Source organism: Cucurbita pepo, chromosome LG04 (assembly GCF_002806865.2).
Source record: "Cucurbita pepo subsp. pepo cultivar mu-cu-16 chromosome LG04, ASM280686v2, whole genome shotgun sequence".
Classification (NCBI taxonomy): domain Eukaryota; kingdom Viridiplantae; phylum Streptophyta; class Magnoliopsida; order Cucurbitales; family Cucurbitaceae; genus Cucurbita; species Cucurbita pepo.
Window position 1 is genome coordinate 8,629,735 of NC_036641.1, and position 27,941 is coordinate 8,657,675.

The 27,941-nt window shown below is 35.1% G+C and overlaps 3 protein-coding genes and 1 non-coding gene across 4 annotated transcripts; 3 read left to right on the forward strand and 1 right to left on the reverse strand.

The window, feature by feature from the left end:
- The first annotated feature begins 558 nt into the window (after positions 1-558).
- Positions 559-6,522, forward strand: LOC111794070 (DNA (cytosine-5)-methyltransferase CMT3-like). Its single transcript, XM_023676197.1, has 21 exons — positions 559-936; positions 1,493-1,524; positions 2,009-2,105; positions 2,198-2,305; positions 2,399-2,518; positions 2,599-2,698; positions 2,796-3,010; positions 3,094-3,159; positions 3,239-3,496; positions 3,997-4,055; positions 4,156-4,222; positions 4,301-4,630; positions 4,710-4,778; positions 4,851-4,940; positions 5,028-5,115; positions 5,216-5,331; positions 5,418-5,522; positions 5,638-5,681; positions 5,776-5,845; positions 5,962-6,065; positions 6,168-6,522. The coding sequence occupies exons 1-21, from the start codon at positions 652-654 to the stop codon at positions 6,337-6,339; spliced, it is 2,595 nt and encodes an 864-aa protein (XP_023531965.1). The 5' UTR covers positions 559-651; the 3' UTR covers positions 6,340-6,522.
- Positions 6,523-13,470: 6,948 nt separating this feature from the next.
- Positions 13,471-16,084, forward strand: LOC111794024. The gene is made up of 4 exons (XM_023676129.1): positions 13,471-13,888; positions 13,979-14,056; positions 15,415-15,587; positions 15,766-16,084. The coding sequence occupies exons 1-4, from the start codon at positions 13,564-13,566 to the stop codon at positions 15,958-15,960; spliced, it is 771 nt and encodes a 256-aa protein (XP_023531897.1). The 5' UTR covers positions 13,471-13,563; the 3' UTR covers positions 15,961-16,084.
- LOC111794155 lies at positions 14,802-14,909 on the reverse strand. The gene has a single exon (XR_002815046.1). It is a non-coding gene; the product is annotated as a U6 spliceosomal RNA (small nuclear RNA).
- An 8,239-nt stretch (positions 16,085-24,323) lies between the features above and the next one.
- On the forward strand, positions 24,324-27,916 carry LOC111793728 (L-ascorbate oxidase). The gene is made up of 4 exons (XM_023675748.1): positions 24,324-24,752; positions 24,845-25,057; positions 25,149-25,340; positions 26,684-27,916. Exons 1-4 carry the CDS (start codon positions 24,372-24,374, stop codon positions 27,644-27,646), a joined length of 1,749 nt encoding a protein of 582 aa, XP_023531516.1. The 5' UTR covers positions 24,324-24,371; the 3' UTR covers positions 27,647-27,916.
- The last annotated feature ends 25 nt before the right edge of the window (positions 27,917-27,941 follow it).

Here is a 27,941-nt window from a genome sequence, read left to right on the forward strand (position 1 = left end):
TTTTGTTTCTGAGTGAAAAAAATAATAATAATAAATAATATTACGTGGAAATTGCACAAACCAATCAACCAATCCGGAAATTTAGTACCCAAAATCTACAGTAATTTATTATATTTATTTTTTTAAAATTATATTATTAATAATTTTCAAAACTTATTTAATTATTATGTAGCTTTTATAACCAACTACTAATAATCCTTTGAAACAAAACCACAAGTGAAATTCCCAAACTACCCNAAAAAAAAAAAAAAAAAAAAAAAAAAAAAAAAAAAAAAAAAAAAAAAAAAAACATCTTAGATAACTTTATGTCAAAGTGTATCCTTGTAAGGGTACCGACCACACTTAAACATAAGCAGACACACATACACGTCACATCACTGACACAGGGTCGGGGATCCAAAAACCGACCCGACTCAACGGGTTCACTCGGCCCATAACCCAATTCTGACACATTTTAATCAAATCCAAAAGAAATTCAACTTCCCGCCCAACTTCGAAATCTTGCCCCCTTTTCCTCTTCCCTTTCCCCGACACTATAAAAAGGGGCTTTCTTCTCTCAATTGTTCTGTACACCATTTTTGATCTCTCTCCTCCGCCCTTTTTCTCCCTTTCCCGCCGTTCCCTGTCTGATTTTTCTTATCCTCTCCGACAATGCCCGCCAAGCGCCGCTCCAAGTCCGCCACTCCTACCTCCGTTAAGCCCGACACTGATGTTTCTTCCCCTAACAAGAAGCTCAAAACCGAGCTCAATGGAGATGGTTCGAGTCCCATTTCGCTCTCCCCTAAAGTGGCGGCTCAGACTCAGACTCAGACTCAGACCAGGAAGGTGAAGGCAGAGCTTGACGACGACGAGGAGGAGACTGCGGCTATGTTTGTGAAGCCTCACATTCCGGATAATGAAGCCAGGGAGCGGTGGCCTTTGAGGTATCAGGGAAAGGTAATTGAAATTTATTCCTTGAAATCTTACTTGATGTGGAAATGAGATAATGTTGTATGGAGTTTTGGTGTAATTGTGTTCGATCTTCTTTGATTCGGGTATTTTGCGAGAGGAAGCGCTTAGATTGAGTATTAGAAGTCTTGTCCTGCTGCATGTTGCTGAATTTCAAGAATCTATGGTTGTTTGTTCTTAACAAAGGTCTTTAGCTATAAAAAAAAACAGTGAGAGGGAAGTGAATCCATATCTTGATTATTGGATTGAGTTGAAGTGAGGTGACTATTTGTTCTTGGAGATATAGTAATTAGGGTTACGATTGAAGCTTCAAGTGAGTATTAAATGTTTTGTTTAAACAAATTTGGGCAGAAATTGTTTTGGCATTATGATTTACAAAGCAGAAAACAGTTCAGAACCAAACAAATTTATGGACTGAACTTAGTCTTTGTAGTGTGATTTGGTAGTTTGCTTTCATGATTTTCATAATGATGTCTCATTCCGAACGAGTTTAGTTTCTAGCTCATATCTACTCTCATCGTTTTTTCTCTATCTATTTTTCCAGAAGAAGAAAGTAGCTGGGGCAAAAAACTCGAGGTAATGTCACTAATTTATGGACTATCTTTAGAACTCAAGCACACGGTTGCACAGCCTATAGAACAGATCCTGTTCGAGTAAGGTCGTCTAATTTATGGACTATCCGACTCTTGCTAATAACTATATGTTTGTAGAATACATATCGACATGCAAGATTCAATTATATAGGTTCTTGTCATTCCTTCCAAGAGCTCTCCACATCTCTAATAATTTTTCTATTTCTCTACATCAAATATCTCAAAAGGGGATGGAACAACATTTTTTCATCATTGATTGACATTATTTGCTACAAGCCATTTGCGCACCAAGGGCGTTTAATTATAGTTCAATGGATTAAGAACAATCTTAAAAAGAAATGTCAGAAGGATGGCAGTGCATATTTTTTATTGAAGAGCGTGGTTTTCTTGCGTAGACTTGATGCGTTCTATAGATTAGCCAGTTTTATTTTTCATTCTCCTTACCTTTATGTTTTGCTATTTTATAGGGACGACTCTGTGGACGTAGTCCAGGCTCTGCATCATTATTCAGTGGCTGAAGTTGACAATATCGTTTATAATCTCTTTGATGATGCCCATGTGAAGGTATGATTAACAGTCGAGTTTATTGGATTTTTTTTTTAATGAATTCTAGGCATAGATTCTTATTATAATTCTTCATCGAAAATTTTGTCTAGGCTGAGGATGGGGAGGACGATTATATATGCAGAATTGTTGAAATGTTCGAGGCTGTTGATGGACAACTATATTTCACTGCACAATGGTATTATAGAGCTAAAGATACTGTAAGATGAACATGATGCAGTTTCATTACATTTTACTCAGATTTGTTTAGTATGATGACTAGCTAATATTGGATTTTGTTTGATACATTTTAGGTTGTGAAAGACCATGCTCATCTCATCAATGACAAGCGTGTTTTCTTTTCAGAAGTTCGGGACGATAATCCATTGGATTGTCTCGTTAGGAAGCTAAATATAGCTAGAATACCTCTAACTGTACGGACTTGAATTTTTTACGCCAGTCGATGTTTTAGAATTTTCTTACAACGTGAGGCTAATTTTGTTTTTCTTTTCAGATGGCCACGGATAAGAAGAAAAAGTGTCTTCCAGTGTGTGACTTCCACTGTGACATGTTATACTTGCTACCATATTCTACGTTCGTTAAACTGCCAGCAAGTAATTTTGTAAAAGGATTAATTTATGGAAACATGTTCCTTCAATTGCAACTGAAGTCTTGAGAATTTATAGTTTTTGTGTATATTTTAACTTGTAGGTGAGAAAAGGATTGGCAGTGACACATCATCGACAATTTCTTCCGAGGTTGATACCAATGGAGCTTGTGAAGTGAACTCGGAAATTGGGGATGTCACTCAAGCACAGCAATGTTGTAAGCCTGACGTTACACTCCTCGATTTGTATTCAGGATGTGGGGCTATGTCGACTGGACTGTGCTTAGGAGCCAATTTGTCTGGGGTGAACCTAGTCACGGTACGTTGCTATAAATTCATAAAACAACTAATCAAAAGACATTCATTTTATAGTTTTTTTTACCTTGTTCTTTCTTTTTGTAGAAATGGGCAGTTGATATAAATCAATATGCTTGTGAAAGTGTAAAGTTCAATCACCCCGAGACAGAGGTATACTTCTACGATTGAATTCGACTTGATATTGTACTATATTATGCTTCTTTTTTTCTTAGTTTCTTCTACATTGCAGGTGAGAAATGAAATGGCCGAGGATTTTTTATCATTGTTGAAAGAATGGGAAGTGCTTTGCAAATATTTTTCTTTGGTAAAAAGTAAAGAGCCACAACAGAAGTACATTGATCTTTTTGCTAATGATGATGAAGAGGAAGAAGAAGAAGAGGAAGATGAAAAGAGTGAAGATGATGGAGAAGTGTTTGAAGTAGAAAAAGTACTTGCAATATGCTATGGCGATCCCAACGAAACTAAAAAGCGTGGATTGTTTCTTAAGGTATTTGAATGCTTGAATCTTAATTATCATTTGGCTAAATCAGTTCGATGTAGATATGACTTTCATCGTGTACGTATGATATCTATTTTCCATTAAGAGATTGTGGTAATGTAGAAAACATAGGATCTTGGATTATTTAGACATCGGGCGATGTGACACGAGGTGGTGTGCCATCCAGAACGTTGGTCTCGGAAGGGGGTGGATTGAGGGGTCCTACATCAATTGGAGAAGGGAACGAGTTCTAGTGGGGATGCTGGGCTCCGAAGGGGGTGAATTGTGAGATCCCACATTGGTTAGAGAGAGGAACAAAGCATACTTTATAACGGTGTAGAAACCTCTTTCTAGTAGACGCGTTTTAAAAACCTTGAGGGAAAGCCCGAAAGGAAAAACCCAAAGGGGACAATATTTGCTAGCGGTGGACTTGGGCCGTTACAATTTTCTTCTAGCATCTCCATCACATGCCTATTTGAAATATTAATACGCATGTTATTTGAATGTAGGTCCGTTGGAAGGGTTATGGCCCTGATGAAGACACGTGGGAGCCAATCGAGGGGTTGAGGTACATATTCTATTGAAGTTGTGCCTGGTATAGTTGTATGATCTATACGTGTGCACGATTCAGAATTTAACTGAGTTGATTGTTACGTCCTATTTAACAGCAACTGCAAGGAAAAGTTGAAAGATTTCGTGACAAGTGGTTACAATTCAAAGAGTTTACCTTTGCCTGTAAGTTTAATTATTTTATTGAACTTTTCAGTACTTTGTTTTTAACTATTATTCTTACTAGAACTTTTGAGTTGATAGGGTGATGTTGATGTTATATGTGGAGGGCCTCCCTGCCAAGGCATTAGTGGCTTCAATCGCTTCAGGAACACAGAAAATCCACTGGAAGATGAAAAAAACAAACAGCTTGTTGTCTATATGGACTTGGTAGAGTATCTTAGGCCTAAATACGTTTTGATGGAGAACGTAGTCGATATCGTTAAGTTTGCCAATGGATTTTTGGGACGGTATGCGCTTGGTCGTTTAATATCAATGAATTATCAAGTTCGTATGGGAATGATGGCAGCAGGTGCATATGGACTTCCACAATTTCGTATGCGTATGTTCATGTGGGGCGCCCAACCAACCGAGGTCACTTCATTCATAAGCACTTTTAATTTTACTACTCGGGACCTATGGACTCGTAATAACATTCATTTCCCTTTTTCAGAAACTTCCACAGTATCCTCTTCCAAGTCACGATGTTGTAGTGAGGGGTGTAATTCCGACTGAATTTGAGGTACGGAATCTTATCGAGCCATTATGGGTTCATTGTTATTTTATCTAACGAGATCGTATGATAACGATGCAGATGAATGTCGTTGCTTATGATGAACGACATACTGACATTCAGCTGGAACAGAAGCTTCTTTTGGAAGATGCAATTTCTGATCTTCCTGCTGTATGTTCTACATATCTTAACTTATTGGTTCAGTTCTTAAATTTTTCCATACATTTTCATTTTTTTCGTTTGCTTAATCATATGCAGATTGCAAATTCCGAACGTCGGGACGAAATGCCTTATGACCAACCTCCTAAGACCGAGTTTCAGCGTCTAATTAGATCGCCTAGGGAAGGTCAGCTACTGTGGGATCCTTAGTTATAATCTGTAATAGGATTTGCACTACGACTTCGAATTTCTTTGTTTGAATATGGTTCTGCCATTGTTATTTACAGAAAGATTTGATTCTTCTAAAAAGTTAGAGCCAGCAATGCACGAACTATATGATCATCGGCCACTCGAACTAAATACGGATGACTATCAACGAGTTTGTCAGATCCCGAAGAGAAAGGTGTTCTAGAATATTAATGTGTTTGAGCTGCTGGAGAGCATTATTTATTCATTCCTTCATTCCTTAATCTCCTACATCTTTTATAGGGAGCGAACTTTAGAGATTTACCTGGCGTTCGTGTTCGTCCCGATAATAAAGTTGAATGGGATCCTGACGTTAAGAGAGTATATTTGGAATCTGGAAAGCCTTTGGTAAGATGTTTGTGTATCCCAGATTAACTGTAAAAACCTGAAGGTTTCATTCTTTAGTTTAAACAATTTTACGAGTTCTTGTGTCGGATTGTAACTTTCGTCATTGTAATTGCAGGTTCCTGATTATGCCATGAGTTTCGTAAATGGATCATCATCGAAGTAAGCAACGATGGTTCCTTCCTTCTCTCTTTATTCGTTCTAACGTCCTATCTCGTTCGTTACTCATATTTCCTATCTTTATGAAATGATAAAGGCCATTTGCTCGTTTATGGTGGGACGAGACGGTGCCAACAGTCGTTACTCGAGCAGAGCCTCACAACCAGGTTACAACTCTACTTTTGTGCTCTTTTAGTACTTTTTAAAGCTTAAGGTGTTTTGCAATAGCGTTCGGGGCGAACCTTTAACGACTCATTTTCTCGACATCCACTGATAATAATAGGCAATTACACATCCGGAGCAAGATAGAGTTTTGACGATTCGTGAAAACGCAAGACTTCAAGGCTTTCCAGATTATTACAAGCTCCACGGGCCAGTGAAAGAAAGGTATATTCTACGAATTTCATAACTCTATCCGATCGTGCTCGAACATATTCATATGAACACTCCAGCCACTTGATCCCCAAAATTGATCTGGTCATGTAACAGGTACATACAAGTAGGAAATGCAGTAGCAGTACCAGTAGCTCGAGCGTTAGGATACTCGTTAGGCATGGCGTTTCAAGGTTTCGCAGCAGATGCGCCTGTGTTTAGTCTACCGAAAAAGTTCCCCAACATTCTCGAAAAGCATTCTTCTGCATCGTCCGAAGAAGTCGCCTGAAGAGGTAATAATTCTTTCTTCCAAGAGATCAAATATAAGATTATGTTGTATGCTACTACTGATTGAATTGTTAGACTGTTCATCATCTTATCTCATTGTTGTAATGTTGAAATGTAGAATGACAGATAACCTTGATATATTTATATCATAACCAATTCTATGGCAGTGTCTATCATATTCTGAGTGCTATCTGATAATGAACTGTGACTTCTTCTTGTTTCATTGAATGCTTTGGTGGGTTGCAAAGTGATAAGCATTGGCTTTAAGGTATATATCTCACAAGTCTTGGATTCAAGTTTAAGGAATAAATTGATACCACCAACTTTGATGTAGATAGTGATTTACTTTGGTCACAAGCACTTGTAGTATAAGCGTTTTTTTTCGTACTCGACCAACTTTTTCTTGCTTGGATAGCTGTGATGTTGATGGGGCGTAAGCGTTTTAGAATTTTCGTTTAAACTTTTAGTCTTTGAAACTGTTTAAGAAGGTTTCGTTTAAAATCAAGTGAAATTAGTGATAAACACTCATAGATGGTCACAAGCACTTGTAGTATAAGCGTTTTTTTTCGTACTCGACCAACTTTTTCTTGCTTGGATAGCTGTGATGTTGATGGGGCGTAAGCGTTTTAGAATTTTCGTTTAAACTTTTAGTCTTTGAAACTGTTTAAGAAGGTTTCGTTTAAAATCAAGTGATATTAGTGATAAACACTCGTAGATGGTCGGAATTGATTCTAAGCTCAATTTTACTGTTATCTGAATTTTCGTTTAAACTTTTAGTCTTTGAAACTGTTTAAGAAGGTTTTGTTTAAAATCAAGTGATATTAGTGATAAACACTCATAGATGGTCGGAATTGATTCTAAGCTCAATCTTACCATTATCTGGTATTGTTTGTTTTGGTTTGTTATGTATTATGGTTAGTCTCACGATTTTAAAACGTATCTGTTAGGGAGAGATGTTTTGTTCCTTCTCCTAAGAGATCTCTGAGGGATTTAGAGAGATGTTTTGTTCCTTCTTCTAAGGGATCTCTTAGGAATTTCAAGAGATATGAATGATTCTTTGTAAGTGAAAACCTCTTCCTAGCAAATGTGTTTTGAAAACTACGAGGTTGGCGGCGATACGTAATGGGCCAAAGTAGACAATATCTAATAGTACTGTTCTAATTTTAAAACACTTTAAATGTCGATTTATTCCCATTTTAATATCTTCCTTAGCCATTTTCATTCCCTTTTAAGCAAGAGAATATCACACCATTTTAATCCAAAGACTTCGTCTTCTTAGCTTCAAAGCATTTCTCTTTTAACGTTCTAACCTTAAAATGCTCTAAGTGACATTTGATTCAAAATTTAAGAAAAATTATTCAACGAAACCGTCATAATTTGATTGCATTTACACTCCCTGTTCCAAATAGATCCCACTCTAAAGTACATCCACCTCATATAGAAAAACGAGAATCCCTTCAAAGAAACTATCTCACCCATTTCGATCGAAGAAGATTGAATCATTCATTCATCAAATACGTCTTTTTCCGTGATCCCCACTTCATTTCAACTCTAATTAATTATCACAAAGGTCGAAACTCACATACCCTTCAATAACTACCCGATACATATCCGAAATACTTCGATTCGAGCGGTTTTCTCGAGTCAAAATCTAGAGAGAGAGAGAGAGAGAGAGAGAGAGAGAGAGATAGGGAGGTGCAGTGGGTGAGCCAATTAGTACGAGTAAAGTCCACAATATAAGCCAAAACTAGCAAACCCATTTTATATTTCTTCACACTCCTTCCCTCTTCTTCCTTCTCTAATGGCTGCATACACCAGATCAACAACCTTCTCAGACCAATGGCTTCTTGCAACCATTGCTCTTATAATCTCCGGATTCTTAGCCTATGCCATTTACGACGCTGCCATCGCCTCGGCCTCCGAGGTGTTACAGAGGCTCGTCATCGTCTCGCCCCTGCTTTTGGTCGTCGTCGTTCACTGGCTGTCCCTCGGAGGCGGCAGCGGCGGAAACAGTTACTACAGCCATAACCAGACGGCTGTGGGATTTCCATGGGGTGTTGGGTTTCTTTTGCTTTTGCTTCTGTTTCCATGGAGTGCTGCCATTCTTCTTCTTATGCTTTATTTCTTCTTTCTTACTAACTGAATTACCAGAATTTCTATAACGTGTTTTAGTCTCGACCGTATCAAAATTTCTGTAAATTAACGATCGCCCACGTGAAGAAATCTCGAAACTTTTACCGTTTCTTAGACCTAGTTTCTAGTTCTTCCTCAATCTCATCGAATTTCTTGTCAAGTTTCGAGATTTGAATCTCTTCTTCGTTGTAAAAATTAAATATTTATGTTATTACGAGAATGTATTTGGGTCGAGATTGTTTTCGATTTTGATAATTAGTATCAAAATTTCTGTAAATAAACGATCGCCCATGTGAAGAAATCTCGAAACTTTTACTATTTCTTAGAACTAGTTTCTAGTTCTTCCTCAATCTCGTTGAATTTCTTGTCAAGTTTCGAGATTTGAATCTCTTCTTCGTTGTAAAAATTAAATATTTATGTTATTACGAGAATTATTTGGGTCGAGATTGTTTTTCGGGTTTTGATAATTAGTTATGGAATTAATTTGTTGAAGATAATTTATTTTCCAAAATTTTTAATTAAAGTGTTTTAAAATTTAAATTTTATTACATATTAAGAAAGGGTACTTTATTTTGGTAATTTATTAAATTGTGATAAATTTTTAATTATAAAAATTAAATAATTGTATTAAAATAATAAGGGGACCAAAATGTGTTAATTTCTTTTTCTTCAAATAAATTATTACACGTCACTTTTTTTTTTCAAGCCATTGCACGTTGGGATCAACTTTTCCTCTTTTTCATAATGAATTATTTTTTAGAAATTAAAAAAAAAAAAAACCGTCAATACGAGAATAGTAGAGGTGTTTGTGGATCAGATCGTGTCGAGCTGTGACATATTTTAAATTCAACCTAATTGTTCGGGTTGTAAATTTTTTAACCTAAATAACCCTGGTTAAATAATAAAAATTTTAAGAGTTAATTCGAAAATAAATAATAAAAATAAATATATATAATTGTATTATAAAAAAAATGTATATTTTAAAATTAATAATTTCATGCACATGGTAACCATTTAAACTAAATAATAATAATAAATAAATAAATAAATAATAATAATAAAGTGTTGAGCATATGAAAATGTTAATTATTAGAATAATGCAAATCTAATATTAACTAAAATCATAACTCTATGTGGGGTCCACCTTTCTTTCGGCCATTTGCAATATCATTAACTTTATCTTAAAGCTTATTATAAGCTTAAAAATATTATAATTATGATTAAAATAATATAAAGTACTGATTGAAGTTAGGTATGATAAATAATTTATATTAGTTAGTAAGAAAAATATACACAGATCTAAGTCATAGGTACCAAGATTCTATGGATATTTATATGCTACTAATTAATTATATATATATATTTTTTAAAATAATGTTTTATTATTTGACACACTATGGTGAGAGTGCGAATAAATAGTTTTATAAGGGTATGTCTGCAAACTTTTTTAGTTGAACGATGTAGAGATTAATTGTAACGGCCAGATCTACCGCTTGCTAATATTGTCCTTTTTGGGCTTTCCCTTTCAGGCTTCCCGTCAAGGCTTTAAAATGTGTCTGCTACGGGAAGGTTACCACCCCTTTGAGGTCCAGTGTTCTTACTTGCATAACGCCTACCGGCCATTTCGTTTCCGGCATATTAGACGTATTTTCAATAGCATATTTGAACTGGTAACATGAAGATTTTTAGTCCTCTGCTCTACCAATGGAGCGATACTGGCCATTTCCTTTCCGACACATTATCTTTATTTATTTTCATAGCAAATTGGTGAGATGAAAATTTTCGGTCCTCTGCTCTACCAACTGAGTGATACCGGCCATTTCATTTCCTACACATTATCCTTATTGTCAATAGTCATTTCATTTCCTACACATTATCCTTATTGTTAATAGCAGATTTGAACCGGTGAGACGAAGATTTTCAGTCCTCTGCCTATAGCAAATTTGAACGGGTGAGATGAAGATTTTCAATCCTCTGCCTTTCCCTTTTGGGCTTCCCCTCAAGGCTTTAAAATGCGTCTGCTAGGGGAAGGTTTTCACCCCTTCGAGGTCCAGCGTCCTTACGGGCACAACGCCTCGTGTCTACCCCCCCTTCAGGAAATAGCGAGCTAGGGGAAGGTTGGAGCCCAGCGTCCTTACTGGCACAACGTTTCATGTCTACCCCCTTTCAAGGAACAACGAGAAGGCTGACACATCGTCTAGGGAAGGTTTCCACCCCTTTGGGGCCTAGCGTCCTGGCTGACACTCGTTCCTTTCTCCAATCAATATGGGACCACCACCAAATCCACCCCCCTTCGGGGCCCAGTGTCCTTACTGGCACAACGCCTCGTGTCTGCCCCCTTCAGGGAACAGCGAGAAGGCTGGCACATCGCCCGGTGTCTAGCTCTAATACCATCTGTAACGGCCCAGATCCACCGTTAGCAAATATTGTCCTCTTTGGGTTTTCCCTTTCAGGCTTCCCCTCAAGGCTTTAAAACGCGTATGCTAGGGAAAGGTTTCCACACCCTTATAAATGGTGTTTTGTTATCCTCCCCAACCAACCTAGGACATCACATTAATGACATTTTAGTCTAGAGTATATGCTCTAACTAGTTGAGTTATGTTCAAATTGGCTCTCATATCTGCTTCACTTACTCCCTTGCCAAATCAAGCTTTAAATAGGGAGGTTAATTAAAACCGAAATTAGGTCAATAATGTAATTAATAAGTAGGAAGCACTTTTTCAGTAGCTAACCGAACCTAACTAAACTAACATAAAATATATATCATCGATCATGATGTATACTTTGAATAAGTAAATTTCGATAAAATTAAATTCTTATATAAAATTTTCTTTTCATATATTTTGAAACAGACTGAAATGATTAGCGTAATGAGCGTTTAATTAAATCAAAATCACAAAATTTGGTATCACGATTCAATCATTTGAGCATACCCGCATTAGATCTCTCGTTTCCACGTTTAATTATTATTTCAAAAGTGCTACACATGTGATGCTTATATTATAATGTTATGAGCATTAATTTAATAAACATATCAAAATATACTTACTTCCATGCCTCCAATGGCCCCTTTGAGGGATGGTAAGTGCTTCTTATAATTTGTCATAGTTATTATTATAAATTTATTAAGGCCCACTTACCACTATCGTTCATGTGCATATTCTCACGTTGATTCCCGTGATCATGACATGACATTAGGACGTTCGTGATATGTAATTTAGATTTAGTATCTGATGGTCTCGATATTCTCGTACATCTCGTGTGACACGATCACGTTAGCTACTTATCTTGAACTGCTTATAAGAGCAAAAACCATCCCTACAAACCAACACGAGTGATTTTAACATATTTTGTCTTTACTCACCTGCTGTTTTACAAAATTTTAAGAACTCACCCAATATAGAATTGCCTCCGAGCTAAACACGTTCAATTTTGAAGTTCTTATGTTGGGTGATGGTGATTTTCGAAGAATTTTTTTTTTTTAAAAAAATGTGAATAAGAACAAAATATGACTGACCTTGAGAAAACATTCAAACAGAATAAGTAACATGGTCACGTCACACAAGATGCTGAAACAATTAAATGTTGAAGATTCAAAACCCTAATTCAAAACTCGAACATGGAGCATTTCAGCTCCCGAGCTCCCGAACAACATATTTTAAGTTGTGGACGGACGTTGATAATGGATTCGAAACTCGAGAATTTGATGATAAGTAACGATGATGAACAATATCTCCAATTTCTTTAATCTATTATCCTTTCTATCCCCACTCTAAGCTTAGCCCACATTGTTCATTAATTAATTACTTAATTAATTAATTAATTAATAATAATAAAACTAAAGTATTAAAAAATAAATGGAATATATAGAATGGGTAGGGGCAAAAATGAGAATTAATAGAAATGGGCCCACCTATAAATCTGTAAAATAGGTTAGTTTTACAATTTCTAGACGAAAAAGGCTACTCTTTCATAATCTCTCTTTAAATACATGGACCATCTTCTCCTTCATAATTTTCAACCAATAATTAACCCTAATTATTAATGGACTCTTTATCCAAAAATTCTAATTTTAAATATCAAACATTTACGAGTCACAGCACATTACTAACATCAGTTATATACACTAAATATTCTTAATTTTTTTTTATAAAAAAAATAGAGTAGAGTTATAACTTTATTTTAAAGGTTAACTCGCAGACCGAACAAAATTTTTTATTTTTCATAAATTCAACCTAACCCAAACCGAAAAAAAAAATTAATTAAACCCAACCTTTATGGTTTGGGTTGAGTAGTTCGGACTGGTTGGGATATCAAGTCATATGAACACCACTAACCAAAAAGTCAATAAACAAAAAATTCAAATCCTCATGCTCAAATATTACTGAACTCGAGTAATCTTTTTTTGTCGGTAAAAGACCATGAATTATATATAAATTCGTCTATTTATTTTTAATATAATTTTTTTACTGAGAAATATATATTTATTTAATTAATAAATAGAACCTAGAAATTAAGGAGAGAGTTGTACCTAAATTTGAAGCCCAATAATTAGGCCCATGAAGCCCAATTGTCTTCTATCCAAATATCTCCTNAAAAAAAAAAAAAAAAAAAAAAAAAAAAAAAAAAAAAACTAAATTAATTAATTAATATAAGAAATATTAATATAGCTCATGATATTATGATATTCATTTGGATTTCTTACGTCATAATTTTAAAAAATAATATTTTTCAATTAATTACATTAGATTCACATTAGTTATATATCATAACTAAAAAAAAGAGAATTATTTTTATTAGTTTTAAAAAATGAATAAATAAATCTATTAAACATCCATTTAATTTAGTCTTTTTAAAATCTATTTTTTTTTTATATTAATTCTTAATCTAAGAGATTTTTTTATTAATGACGTCAAATTTTTGTAAATTATTTAATAAAAAAAACTTAATAGGACATTTAATATAATTTCTCAAAGGAATAGAAATATTTACAAAAAATGTAAACGACGTCGTTTTAGAGCTAAAGAGCTTCACAGTCTCGTCTCTCTCGCGCTCTTCGTCGATTACAGTTTCTTCAGCCTGCAACTCAAGAATGCTTCACTCTCTCGTTCAAACCACTCTCCCTTCGCCTTACCAATTCACCTCCTTCCGCTTCAACTTACACAATTTCGATTCGATCAATCTTCTTCCCAAAACCCTTTTCCCTGATTTTGGACGCGAATCCAAAAATTCCTTCAAAACATTCATCATTTTCCACAAAAGATTCAGTAAATCCCGCTCCAACAGGCTCAATTCGTCGATCGTCGCTCACGCTTCTTTAATCGAGGCGCCGATTTTGTGGGCTGGTAGAGTTTGCATCTTCTATGCCCTTCTTAGAGTTGGTTTGGCTGGATCTCAATCTAATCCACTTGTTTCAGGTTGTGTTCGTCATCTGTGTTTCTTCATTTCTAGGCTGTTGAATGTTTTTATTTGGAAATCTTGTGTTTATGATTGTTTTTCTTCTCCAGATTTGGAATTCTCCGATGGGGAAATTATCAGTGATTTGGGGTTTTCTAAGTGGTTGGAAGTTGTAAGAGGAAAGCCAGGTTTGTGGGACTTAAGCTCTCTTGCTCATTGATTGATCTATGAACTTATGAACACACTAAATTCAGCAAAACTTGTTATGTTAATATCATGAACTGAAGAATTCGATCATTTCTACATTGAATGTTAGGCTGGAAGCTATGCTTTGTAACTCTATTTGATAGGACGTTCTTGTTTATAGTTTCCTTTTTGTAATATCTCATTATATGAATGTGATATCTATATCCTACTAAAAGGAGTGTCTGGAATGGTAGGCTTGTAGCCCATCTACAATTCTAAATGATCCTTGTGTGCAATGTTTTTGAGTTGAAATGTTCATTGCAGTTTTAAGCTGCTGCTACATTTCAATCCTGCTTTTAATAATGTGTTTGATCTTATATCCTAGAGTTTGGTATGGTCATTCATGTTCGTGGTTGATCTACAATAACTAATATCCATTGGATGTAAACTGAACTTGTTATGTCAATTATCAACGAAAGGGTCATATCATTATGGGACTTTGTGATGTTGCACCATTTTCTCTGTTAAATGACACTAGAGCAAGAATTATGGTTGTTGCTAGCAGATATTGTCTTCTTTGAGTTTTCCCTTTTGGGCTTTCCTTCAAGGTTTTTAAGACGCGCATGCTAGGAAGAGGTTTCCACGCCCTTATAAGGAATGATTTGTTCTCCTCTCCAACCAATGTGGGATCTCACAATCCACCTTCTTTCGGGGCCTGGCATCTTCGTTGGCTCACCACCCAGTGTCTGGCTCTGATACCATTTTTTGATTTGTGCGTGTCATCCTTCCGTAGGGGTCATGCTAATCTTCTTTGTATCGTTTCAATTTTATTGGATGTCCCCTTTATTGTGAGATTCAACATTGGTTGAAGAGGGGAACGAAACATTCATTATAAGGGTTTGGAAACCTCTTCCTAGCATATGCGTTTTAAAAACCTTGAGGGGAAGCTCGAAAGGAAAAGTCATATCTGCTCGTCTGCTCGCGGTGGACTTAGGCGGTTACAAATGATATTAGAGGCAGTCACTGGACAGTGCGAGACACTGGTTGGAGTAGGGCTAGACCGTCTCCATAGTAGATACATTTTAAAACCTTGAGGGGAAGCCCAAAGAAGACAATATTTGCTAGCGGTGGACTTGGGCTGTTATAAATGGTATTAGAGCTAGTCACCGGACGGTGCGAGACACTGGTCGGAGTAGTGCTAGACTCTCTCCACAATAGACGCGTTTTAAAAACCTTGAGGGGAAGTCCAGAAGAGAAAGCCCAAAGAGAACAATATCTGGTAGTAGTGGGCTTAAGCTATTACATATCATCAAGAATTTTACAGTGAATGAACATTCCACTTTCTTGTTTTTATTGGCAGTGGATGAAGCAGTTGATAAAAGGAAACTAGTGAGTAAATGGCATCCTACCACAAAGGGTACCCTCAGAAGGAACTACCGGGTACCTTCGAAATCCGAAGGACGACGCCTTCTTAAAGCCATCGCATCCCTCCTTTCCGATGACGATCACTTCATCGACGCCACTTCCCACAAGGTTGTAAATCCATTCCTTCCTTTCTATATAATGTGATGTCTGGTATCTACACCGTTCACTCTTCACACACGCAAGCCATTTCCTTTTCGTTTCGTTTCGTTTCATGATTCTCGAAGACATTACGACATAGGAGACGTGGTTTCATTGTTATAAACATCGCTTGGTTTGTCATTGGTAGGGTTGTCAAATCAGGAGGGAAAGTGCTCATGGGGAGAGTGTTTGCTGCAACAATGTGAGAGCTCTGTTTGATGAGCTTCCAACCCCACATCTTACTGTGGAAATAACTCCATTCCCTGCTGGGCCTCTCAATCAAAAGGATTACACCAAGGCTGAGAAACTAGAGAGAGTGCTCAGATCTGGCCCTTCTGTTTGAGACACTCCTTTTACACCTCTCTGTATTTTGTATCTCAACTTCTCTGTATAGCGTTTAAAGGAATCAATCTCGACCGGGACATCGTTTTAGACATTATATTAGCGGTTTCTATTTGACTTAAAAATTTATTGTCATAAAGATCGAAAAGAAAAGAGCATATGTGAGATCCTGCATCAGTTGGAGAGGAGAACAAAACATAATTTATAAGGGTGTGTAAACCTCTCTCTAGCAAACGCGTTTAAAAATCTTGAAGAAAAGCTCGAAAGGGAAAGCCTAAAGAGGACAATATTTGCTAGTGGTGGGCTTGGGCCGTTACAAATGATATCAGAGTTAGACATGTGGTGTGGTGGGGGTCCCACATTGATTGGAGAAAGGAACGAGTGCTAGCAAGGATGTTGGGCCCTGAAGGGGGTGGGATCCCACATCGGTTGGAGAGCCCTGAAGGGGGGTGGACTGTGATGTGGTGTTGGGCCCTGAAGGGGGGTGGACTGTGAGATCCCACATCGGTTGGAGAGCCCTGAAAGGGGGTGGACTGTGATGTGGAAACCTCTCCCTAACAGATGCGTTTTAAAAATCTTGAAGGGAAGGCCGAAAGGGAAAGTCCAAAGAGGGCAATATCTGCTAGCGATGGGCTTGGGACGTTACAAATGATAATAGAGCCAGACACCAGGCAATGTACCAGTGAGGAGGTTGTTTCCCGAAAGGGAGTAGACACGAGGCAGTGTGTTATTAAGGACGGGGTGAATTTGGTGGGGGTCTCACATTGATTGGAGAAATGAACGAGTACCAACGAGGACGTTGGGCCATGAAGGGGGTGGACTGTGAGATCCCACATCGGTTGCGGAGGAGAAAGAAGCACCGTTTGTAAGGCTATGAAAACCTCTCCCTAGTAGACGCGTTTTAAAAACCTTAAGGGGAAGCCCAAAAGGAAAAGCTCAAAGAGGACAATATCTGCTAGCGGTGGGCTTGGACCGTTCTAACCTTGTTGTTACGTGAAAGTCAAGTACGTATCTTGCCCGAATTTGACCATAATGCTCAGCAAGTAGCTCACCAACGAGCCAAAATATGCCGACACAACATAGAAGTTCTAATATTCTAAAGCACGTGGGACCTAAATCATATTTCGATTAAAGTGGACAATTAACTCATTGCAAAACTGTGCCAATTATGGCCGGGTACCTAAGTTGGTTCGAGTGAACGAGCAACACATGATCGACCAACTATACACTAACTCATGACGATGTCTAATGGATTTACTTTTTTTTTTAACATTGCAACGTGAAAAACATGAGATCCAAATATTTATATTTAAAATCACCACCATAATATTTTTTCAAAGTGGCAAATCCAAAATAATAATGCTTGAATCATAATCTTCAAAAATATCAAGAGTCTATACCTTCCACCACTTCCAAAGATTTAAAGTAATAAACAAAATATTATTTTTAAAACTAACGTTTTAGAACCGTGAGGCAGACACCAATATGTAACGTGTCAAAGCAGTCAATATGTGCTTGCGGTGGGTTTAGGTTGTTAAAAATGGTATCAGAGCCCCGACAGACACTAGCCACCTAAAGGGGTCGATTGTGAGATCTCACATTGGTTGGAGAGGGAAATGAAACGTTCTTTATAAGGGTATGAAAACCTCTCCTTAGCAGACGCGTTTTAAAACCGTGAGGCAAATGATTATACGTATCGGGCGCATTACTTGACAAATGAATATAAAATGAAATACCTTACATATTTGCATATTTTTGTGGGGAGTTGATTATGAAAACCCCCTCCCAACAAAGATATTTTCACTTTATTTGGTATCTTCACATTCATAATGTCTTCCATTTATAAGAATTAAAGGCCTTAGTGGCCAATTGGTAGCCACTTCTTTCTCATAATATTGCCCATTAGTATCATTCTCATAAATTCCTTATCAATTTGGTACCCACATGATTTGATTTGAGGTACAAGCATATTAGGGTTTGGTTGACACGTAACCATACGGGTATACATCGAACTCCAAAATTTAAAAAATCTAATTGGTTATGTCGGATAGCATTTTGGGTTGAGTTGGGTTATTTTTTGGCTCGATTTTGCGACATGGCCACGTTACTTACTACTCGTTTCTTAAGAGTAAAGATTAAAAGTAAAGACTATCCTCACATATCAACATAAGTCATTCTCCTCACTCACATGCATTTTAAAAAAGTTACCTGACGTAGAATTGCTTCAAGTAAAATACGTTTAATCGTAGAATTGCCACATCACATGCTGTAACGCCCCAGATCCACCGCTAGCAGATATTGTCCTCTTTGGGCTTTCCCTTTCGGGCTTCCCCTCAAAGCTTTAAAACACGTCTACTAGGGGAAGGTTTCTACATCCTTATAAATGGTGGTTTGTTCTCCTCCCCAACCAATGTGGGACATCACAATTCACCCCCCTTCGGAGCCCAACGTTCTCGCTGACACTCTTTCCTTCCTCCAATTGATGTGGGACCGCCCCCAAATCCACCCCCCTTTGGGGCCTAGTGTCCTTACTGACACATCGTCTCGTGTCTACCCGCCTTCCAGCGAGAAGGCTGACACATCGTCCGATGTCTTGGCTCTGATACCATTTGTAACGCCCCAGATCCACCGCTAGCAAATATTGTCCTCTTTGGGCTTTCCCTTTCGGACTTCCCCTCAAGGCTTTAAAACACGTCTCCTAGGGAAGGTTTCCACACCCTTACAAATGGTGGTTTGTTCTCCTCCCCAACCAATGCAGGACATCACACAAGCCCACGCCCATGTCGCCCCTCCCAGTCAAACACACCATGCTACTCTCGTTCTTTCTCGTAGCCGCCACATTGCGTACTCTCCCCATCCCGCTCGAGTTAATAATTTGAATCCATTGAATAATCTTAGAAACATAATTACACATCATATTATTTTCAAAGTCAATTATTTGAATTTCATGTTTAAACTAAGGAAGCACCAAGGACACCTTACAGCTAGAATCACAGTTTTTAAAAACCTTTTAAATCATTTTCAAAATTATCTTATTTATCACATTATATCTCATTTCTCCAATCAACAAGTGACAAGTGGATAATGCATTATTATATTCGTAAAGGGTATAATGGGTATAATAAAATAATAAAAAGAAAAACAAAATAGAACCCTCATACGTCAGTGGCTTAAAACGACATAACAATTTTAAATTTTTGTAGCTATTGAAACGTTTATGAAAGATAAAATTCTACTGCAATCTGTTCAAAACTTACCTAAGTTTAAAAGAACGGTATTCTGTCACGTTCACTTTTGTTCAACATTTGAATTAATAGGAGTATTTTTAATGTTTTCGAAAATAAAAAAAATATATTATTTAAGAAAGAAAAAAATTATTTAATAAGGGGTCGAAGTCATAGACTACGACCGACCACGTCGATTTGACCAATTTATAATTTAATCAAATATATGTATAATAGTAAGTCACATAATTAAAATGTTATAAGACATATTTAATTTAGAGGTAATTTTCAAAGTAATTATTTCAATTAATTTATTTACCGCATGTGTCTAATTTGTAAATTATTATGTTCTTTATTTTTCAAAATGGTAATTATTTTAACTCCATTTTTAAAAAATTTTTACCATGATTTTGAATTTTAAAAACATTTACGTGAAATTACCGTAAAAGACGATTATTAAGCTTATAAACTAATAAATTCAAATATATATTTTAAGGTACTATGTTTGACGACTCGACTTTGACTTTTCTAGATTCAGGTCAGCTAAAAATTGTAAAAGTCAATGAAACATGATTATTTTTAAATAAAATAAATGAAGTTTGCTCGGATTTTCTCTTTAAAATGTTGGAAATACATATTAAAATTATACAAACTTCAAAACATAGGTCTGCTCGGGTTTCATCGATATTCTTACATACCGATAAGCTCGATATCAACATACGTGAATTCCATTTCTACTGTGTTCTAAAAATATAACAAAATATTAAAAAAAATTGTTGAACCGTGAAAACTATCCTCACATGCTTCTCGAAAAAAAAAAAAAAAACCGCTTAGAAAATCACCTGAGGCTAAGGCATCGATAAGTAAGGTGCACGTTTTTTCAATTCTAATATAGAATTACTCTCATTCGAATATGATTATTATTATTGATGTACCTTTTGTTTATTCGAGCGTCGTACGAAAATAAAATGATTTTAAATTTGTATAATTGATCGTGATATTTTATAATAAAGTGAGATGGTTAATATAATATTAGATTTTTTTTTATTATTAAAGAAAAAAAAATGAAGATAAATGATATTTCCAAATGCTTCCAAGATTGGTTAGAGAAGATTGTCCTTAGCATTCAAATTCACGAGACACCGACATGAATGTGACAACTTTTGCTTCATTTTCCTTGTGTTTTGTTCTTGTCTTAAAAAATACAAAACCTTAAAATTCGTTGTGTTTTTTTTTTTTTTTTTTTTTTTCCTCACAAAATGTAAAAATGGTATTTTAATTTTTTTTTTTAATTAAAAGAAGGGAAAAAAAATACGTATAAAAGAAGACAAATATTTCACGAGAAAAACCGTAAGAAAGAGGTAATTGAACTTTAGAGATACATACGAGTTGAGTTGGAAAAATCTTTTGAATCAATTTGAAATTGTCGTTTCGTTAGGTTAGTTACATGAGTAACGTGAATAGAGTTCATAACCTAGCCCAACCGAACCTAATCCTCTAGTTTTTTGTTGGTTACCCGAATAACCCAAATAGAGTTCATAATCTAACCTTCTAGTTTCAGGTTCGGTTGGGTTGAGTTGAGTTGTCGGGATATTTTTCAATAATTTAAAAAATTATTCACATTAATAATATATGCATATTTGCTAACATCGGTCACAAACATTAAATTTCTTAATATTTTAAAAAGTAGGGTACGGTTTGAGTTGGATTATAACCCTATTTTTGAGTTGGTGGGATTGACCCGACAAAAAATTCAACTTGCAAACCAAACCAATTTTTTTCCAAAATTTTAACTCAATTGAAATCGGAAAAAAAAGATTTATCTTGTGTATGATGTCACGTGCCCAGTGGCCCCTGCACGTGTTATGTGTTTGATATGATGTGTTATGACGATATGTTATGCTATGATGATATGTTATGTTATGATATGCTATGATGACATGAGATGTATGACGGTATGATACGTTATGACGATTTGTATGTTTGAAATGTCATGTTGCACTATGACATGAATATGCTTGCCAATTAAATGTATGAGATATGAGGACACGTATGATAATGAAGAGTTTTCTGATGCACAACCTCTATGTAATGTTATGAATGATATAATTTATGAAAGCTTATGCATGCATGTTACCTAGGGTAATATACGAGGAATGTATGAGGTTGTGCCGCATGAATGGTTTAAGATGAAAAGTATAGGGACCTCATGCACATTGTATGTTCACATGCATGTGGATACTTTCCTTTTATGATGTGTACGGACACGAACACTATGATGATTAGATGATCATCATGTTTGACATGATGCACGACGGTCTCAATACCTCTGGACGTCTGATTATAACCAACTAGCCCGACCAGCAGGCCCAGGGGGTGTGGTGTGCGAGTCCCCTTGGTGGGCCTATGCTCACACGTGTGAGTCATGTGTCGGGAAGTACTACACATCCAATTTGTCCGGACTGGAAGCACCCTATTCATGATTGCATGTGTTTGCATTCCCTGACCCTAATAGTGAGGTCACTCACTGAGTATTTCTTAAAATACGCAATTCACGTGCTATTCTTATATTTCACGTAAAGGCAAGACACCCATGTACGGTTGACGATGTCATCACATCGAAAACCATGGAAACTGCACAGGGTAGTTGTATTTATTTTCACTTGTTGAGGAGTGAAAAGAGAGATTTCCAATATAGATTTCCAATATCTCTCTTCATACCCATGAAAAGAGATAGAAAGCAACAAATATACACTCGAATACGATCATGGACGAAAAATAAAGAACCAAAGCAATAATTATCTATATCTCTATCTATCTATATAGATATAGATGACGCAAAACGTTAAGAACCATAGATTCTCAAATAGTGACTGAAATATTTTAAAAAATTGCATTCTACCCCCTCAACGTTTCAAATTTACATACTCGAAACATATAATAGGTCAATTCAAGCTCAACGAGCCGTGTTTCGATTTTTAGAAAGATAGTAAAGACCTTAATTGTAAAGGCCAAAAATATGCTTGGTACAACCATGTGCCTTGTCCTACCACAAAATTAAGGGCACTTATCGTGTAAGGTCTATGGCCTTGGATTAAGTGCTGTCGTCTTACGTTTGGAGTTTAGTAAATGTCGAATTCATATGTTTTTTTTTTATAATTTCTATTTCTATCAATTTCCCCTTTTTCCCATACTCAATTATTATTTTATTTTATTTTATTTTATTAATTTTATTTTATCATTTTAGAGCTGAGACCCACGTATGGGTATTTAAGTAAATGACACTATTTTCGTTCGAGAGCTTATGTTCAAAGTGGATACTCGTTCTAAAAGATTAAACGATATCATGACCCTGATTTTGTTTTCTTTTAAACAGTCCCCCAATTTATTATGTAGGGTCGAGTTACAAATTTTTCTAGTATATATATAATTAAAAACTCTATAAAAAAAACGTCAAATTATACATTAATTTTTAATAATAAAAAAAACGTGTTCAAATTCTTTTGTCAATTTATGGTAACCACTTGTCCTAAAAAAATAAAAATGTCGTGGTCCCAATTTTGTTTTCTTAAAAGGGTCCTCATTGTTTGTGTGGGGTATATCCTTAAAACTTACATGTGAATGGTTGATGCTTGCCAAATAGATTTTTATCATATATATATATTATTAAAAATTCTATTAAAAATATCAAACGTATAAATTTAAACTTTAAAAAAAAAAAACATAAACTCAGAGATATTGTCCGATTTGGCCTATCTTGGTCGGTCTCACGGTTTTAAATGTGTCTATTAGTGAGAGTTTCCATAATTTTACAAGAAACGTTTCGTTCTCTTTGGAAACTGTGATATTGGGTCGCGTGTTGAAGAGAGGGAATGGGATTGGGATGAGAGGTGGGTAAGTTTTATTTTATTTTTTATTTTTTAAATAATTCTTTTTAGTTATTTATTTATTGATTATTATTATTTTGATGTATATTTTTTTATAACTATTTTTATTTATTTATTTATTTTTATTTTATTCGGCTATTACACACTGTATATTACCTTTTACTCTTTCTAAAAGTAAAAAGTTCCAGTGGAAGCGAATTTATATGACTGACATGGGCTCCTTTTTTCTCGAGTAAAATTGGATATGCATTACTTCACTGTACACCATCCATGTACATGCACATGAGTTCACTAGACAGATATTGATCATTCCTAGGTTTGATTATGGTGATTGTATACCCGCACAGTTGAAAACAATGAAAAAAGAAGATAGTTTGACAATCAGTAAGTCATAGGAAATGCATTGATTAATCTCCTGATCAACTGATCGTAACAAACGACTACTTTATTAAAGTTACTTTGATAAAACATATAGAGAGGTTTTACTTCTATTTTTTTAACTATTCTACTTTTTACTGTGTGCTTTTACGATGTAATGTCCTATCAATTTATCATTTTTTTTAAAAAATCATTCCATGAAATATTAAAATAAAAAGTTTAAAACTTCACGAGTTATTTTAACTATTTAATTATTAATTTAAAAGTATATATATATTATTATAAACCAAAAAAAAAACATGTTTTAAATTTGAGTAAATAATATTTTAAAGATAAGGACGAAAATATAAAATAATAAAAGCATGATACTTGACGAAATTAAAAAATTTATTAATGTAAATAATGTAAACAAATGGGACCCATTGTTACTTAATTTAAATATGAACATTAAATAATTAAAAAAAAATTATTGAAATTTATGAAAATGATTTTTTTTTTTAATTGGGTATTTTAAAAATAAATAAATAAATAACGGAAAATAAATGTTAGTCAAAGTGTTGCACGATTTAGAGACAGATTTTTGAGTGAAAAGTAAAAAGTAAATAGTAAAAAGATAAATACTTTTTCTTATCCTGACATCCTTACTTTTCAGTTTACACTTTTTTCTTTTCACTTTTTATGCCCATATTTTTTTAAAATTCCGATTTTAAATTATAATTTAAATAACAAATTATCTCCAATATTAATAAATAAAAAGAAATTAATTAATGTTTTTTGTTTTGGATTTCTTTATTTTTTACCGTGGTAGAAAAAACAAATGTAAAACTGTAAAATTTTCGTTATAAAAAGGAGGCAAACTCTAGTGCTAACTCCCCACCAAAAATTCCACTTTCTTTCTTCTTTAGTTTTTTCACTCATTGCTTATGCTTGAGATGGGAAAAGCTAGGGAGCCTAACTTCCTCGTCTTATTCTTCTTTGGTTTGATCTTAGGGTTCGGGATTTCGAGCGAGGGTTCCCAAATTCGACACTACAAATGGGAAGTCGAGTACATGTTTTGGGCTCCTGATTGTAATGAAAATATCGTTATGGGAATCAACGGCCAGTTTCCTGGACCTACGATTCGAGCCAACGCTGGCGATTCTGTTGTTGTTGAGCTGACTAATAAGCTCCACACTGAAGGTGTTGTTATTCACTGGCATGGAATTTTGCAACGAGGAACTCCATGGGCTGATGGCACTGCTTCCATCTCCCAGTGTGCTATTAACCCAGGAGAAACGTTCTTCTACAATTTCACTGTTGATAACGTAAGATTTGAGGATGCACTATATAGCTTTTTTTTTTTTTGTTGGAATGCAATGTTTAGTGGATGATGATTTTTTTCGAGTTGTTTTTGCAGCCTGGGACGTTTTTCTATCATGGGCATTTGGGAATGCAAAGATCGGCCGGGTTATATGGATCTTTGATAGTGGATCCTCCACAAGGAAAAAAAGAGCCATTCCATTACGACGGAGAAATCAACTTGTTACTCAGTGATTGGTGGCATCAAAGTATTCATAAACAAGAAGTTGGTCTTAGCTCCAAACCTATCCGTTGGATCGGTGAGCCGCAGGTAATTAATTATTAATTAAGAATTTATATCTCTAAGTAAATTAAACGACTCAATCTAGATCTAAACATATCCTTTTTTGTTCTTTATTCAGACCATACTCTTAAATGGAAGAGGGCAGTTCGATTGTTCAATTGCAGCTAAATACGACAGTAATTTGGAGCCATGTAAACTAAAAGGAAGTGAATCGTGCGCACCTTATATCTTCCATGTTAGCCCCAAGAAGACTTACAGGATAAGAATTGCAAGTACCACTGCTTTAGCTGCCCTCAACTTTGCCATTGGGGTACGTAAATTAAAGGGTTCAACATCAAATTCATTCATATATAAATTCCAATTCAATTAATTCAGATGATTATTCATTTATTTTTATTTTTCATTATTTTTAATTACATAATTAATTAATAAAATATTTCAATAATGACATATAGTTACGTAATTATTATTATTTTATTAATTTTTTACAAAATTTTAATATAATGTTTAGAGTTGAAAAAAGATAAGATGTCATATTTAAGGAAAATAATTAAATAGTAAAAATTAAAAACAAAAATTGTCCCTTCCTAATGTAGAACTTATCTCCCAACCTTGGGATTCCTAGCATGTCTTGTCCCAATGTTTTTTTTTTTTTTCTCCTTTAATTATATTCATTTTAAAAATTAATTTATAATTATTTTTAAAAAATAAAAAATAAAAGATTTAGGGTTTAGTGACATTTTCTTTAATTAGTATAAATTTTATCAATTTTAAATTAAATTACTAAAATTATTATCTAAGTTTCTATGAAAAAAAAACATTATTTTTGTGGGATTTTTTTTTAAGAATTAATTTCATAAAATTAAGAGGGTAATTACATAAATTATTTTTTTAAAAAGATTATTAAGTTTATATGAAAGAAAAAACATTATTTTGTGGGATTTTTTTAAGAATTAATTTCATAAAATTACGAGGGTAAGTACATAAATTATTTATTTAAAAAAAATTATTAATATTAAAATTATTATCTAAGTTTATATGAAAAAATATATATATTATTTTTGTGGGATTTTTTTAAGAATTAATTTCATAAAATTAAGATGGTAATTACATAAATTATTTTTAAAAAAAAATTATTAATATTAAAATTATTATCTAAGTTTATATGAAAAAAAAAACATTATTTTTGTGGGATTTTTAGAATCAATTTAATAAAATTAAGAGGGTAAGTACATAAATTATTTTATTATTATTATTATTATTAAAATTATTATCTAAGTTTATATGAAGAAAAAAAAAACATTATTTTTGTGGGAATTAATTTCATAAAATTAAGAGGGTAAGTACATAAATTATTTTTTTTTTAAAGAAAATATTAATAATATTATAATGTTTTTATTTAAAAAAAAAATATCATATAATTATTAACGAAAAAGTAATGTGGGACAGAATTGTTCAATCATACACACAAATAATTTATCACAAGNATATATCCAAACATTTTAAATAATATATTTTTATTTACTCAATTTTTTAATTTTTTTTAATTTATTCAAATAAAATTTTTAAGTTTTGTTAAAAATTTAATTTTAAAATTTTCAAAGTATAATTATTTAGATATTATTTTTTTAATAATTTTTTGTTGTTCTTCAGAATCACCAATTGTTGGTGGTAGAAGCCGACGGTAATTACGTCCAACCATTTTACACTTCCGACATCGACATTTATTCCGGCGAGTCCTACTCCGTCCTCATCACCACCGACCAAAACCCATCGGAGAACTACTGGGTCTCCGTCGGCACCCGCGCTAGGCATCCCAACACGCCGCCGGGACTGACCCTCCTCAACTACCTACCCAATTCCGTCTCGAAATTACCCACTTCTCCGCCGCCGGAAACCCCCGCCTGGGATGACTTTGACCGGAGCAAAAACTTCACTTATAGAATCACCGCCGCTATGGGCAGCCCTAAGCCGCCGGTTAAATTCAACCGTAGGATCTTTCTCCTCAACACTCAGAATGTAATCAACGGCTACGTCAAGTGGGCCATCAACGATGTCTCCTTAGCCCTCCCGCCGACGCCCTATCTCGGTGCCATGAAATACAATTTACTCCACGCCTTTGACCAGAATCCGCCGCCGGAAGTGTTCCCGGAGGACTATGACATCGACACGCCGCCAACGAACGAGAAAACGAGGATAGGGAATGGAGTGTACCAATTCAAAATTGGGGAAGTTGTCGATGTGATTCTACAAAACGCTAATATGATGAAGGAGAATCTTAGCGAGACTCATCCATGGCATTTGCACGGCCATGATTTTTGGGTTTTGGGTTACGGAGACGGGAAATTCTCGGCGGAGGAGGAGTCGTCGTTGAACTTGAAAAACCCGCCGTTGAGGAACACGGTGGTGATATTTCCATATGGGTGGACGGCGATCAGATTTGTGGCTGATAATCCCGGGGTTTGGGCGTTTCATTGCCATATTGAACCGCATTTGCATATGGGGATGGGGGTCGTGTTCGCGGAAGGGGTCGAAAAGGTCGGGAGGATTCCGACCAAGGCGCTGGCTTGCGGTGGCACAGCTAAATCGCTGATAAATAACCCTAAAAACCCCTAGAAAGAAACCCTAAAATACCCTAAGATGGGATAGGGGAAATGTTTTGGTGTTTGGAGATAATAATATTAAGAATTCGTGTTTAATTAGGGTTTAGGGTTTGTGGAAATGTTTGAGTGTTCGGAGAGAATAACATTAAGAATTAGGGTTTAGGGTTTAGGGTTTGTGGACGTTGTGTTGTGTTGTATTGTTGAGTTTGCAAATGTTTTTCTTGTATTGTCGTAATTTGTGTAGAGGTTTGTGAACGTAATAAAATGTAATGGGGTTTTGTTAGTTTTTTGTTTCTTTCTCGGGTAAT

Coding starts and splice junctions, on each gene's coding strand:
- LOC111794070 (XM_023676197.1), top strand. CDS start 652: ATGCCCGCCAAGCGCCGCTCCAAGTCCGCCACTCCTACCTCCGTTAAG. Junction 5,523..5,637: donor TGGAATCTGGAAAGCCTTTG/GTAAGATGTTTG, acceptor TTGTAATTGCAG/GTTCCTGATTATGCCATGAG. Junction 5,846..5,961: donor GAGCAGAGCCTCACAACCAG/GTTACAACTCTA, acceptor TGATAATAATAG/GCAATTACACATCCGGAGCA.
- LOC111794024 (XM_023676129.1), top strand. CDS start 13,564: ATGCTTCACTCTCTCGTTCAAACCACTCTCCCTTCGCCTTACCAATTC. Junction 14,057..15,414: donor AGTTGTAAGAGGAAAGCCAG/GTTTGTGGGACT, acceptor TTTTATTGGCAG/TGGATGAAGCAGTTGATAAA. Junction 15,588..15,765: donor TCGACGCCACTTCCCACAAG/GTTGTAAATCCA, acceptor TGTCATTGGTAG/GGTTGTCAAATCAGGAGGGA.
- LOC111793728 (XM_023675748.1), top strand. CDS start 24,372: ATGCTTGAGATGGGAAAAGCTAGGGAGCCTAACTTCCTCGTCTTATTC. Junction 24,753..24,844: donor ACAATTTCACTGTTGATAAC/GTAAGATTTGAG, acceptor TTGTTTTTGCAG/CCTGGGACGTTTTTCTATCA. Junction 25,341..26,683: donor CCCTCAACTTTGCCATTGGG/GTACGTAAATTA, acceptor GTTGTTCTTCAG/AATCACCAATTGTTGGTGGT.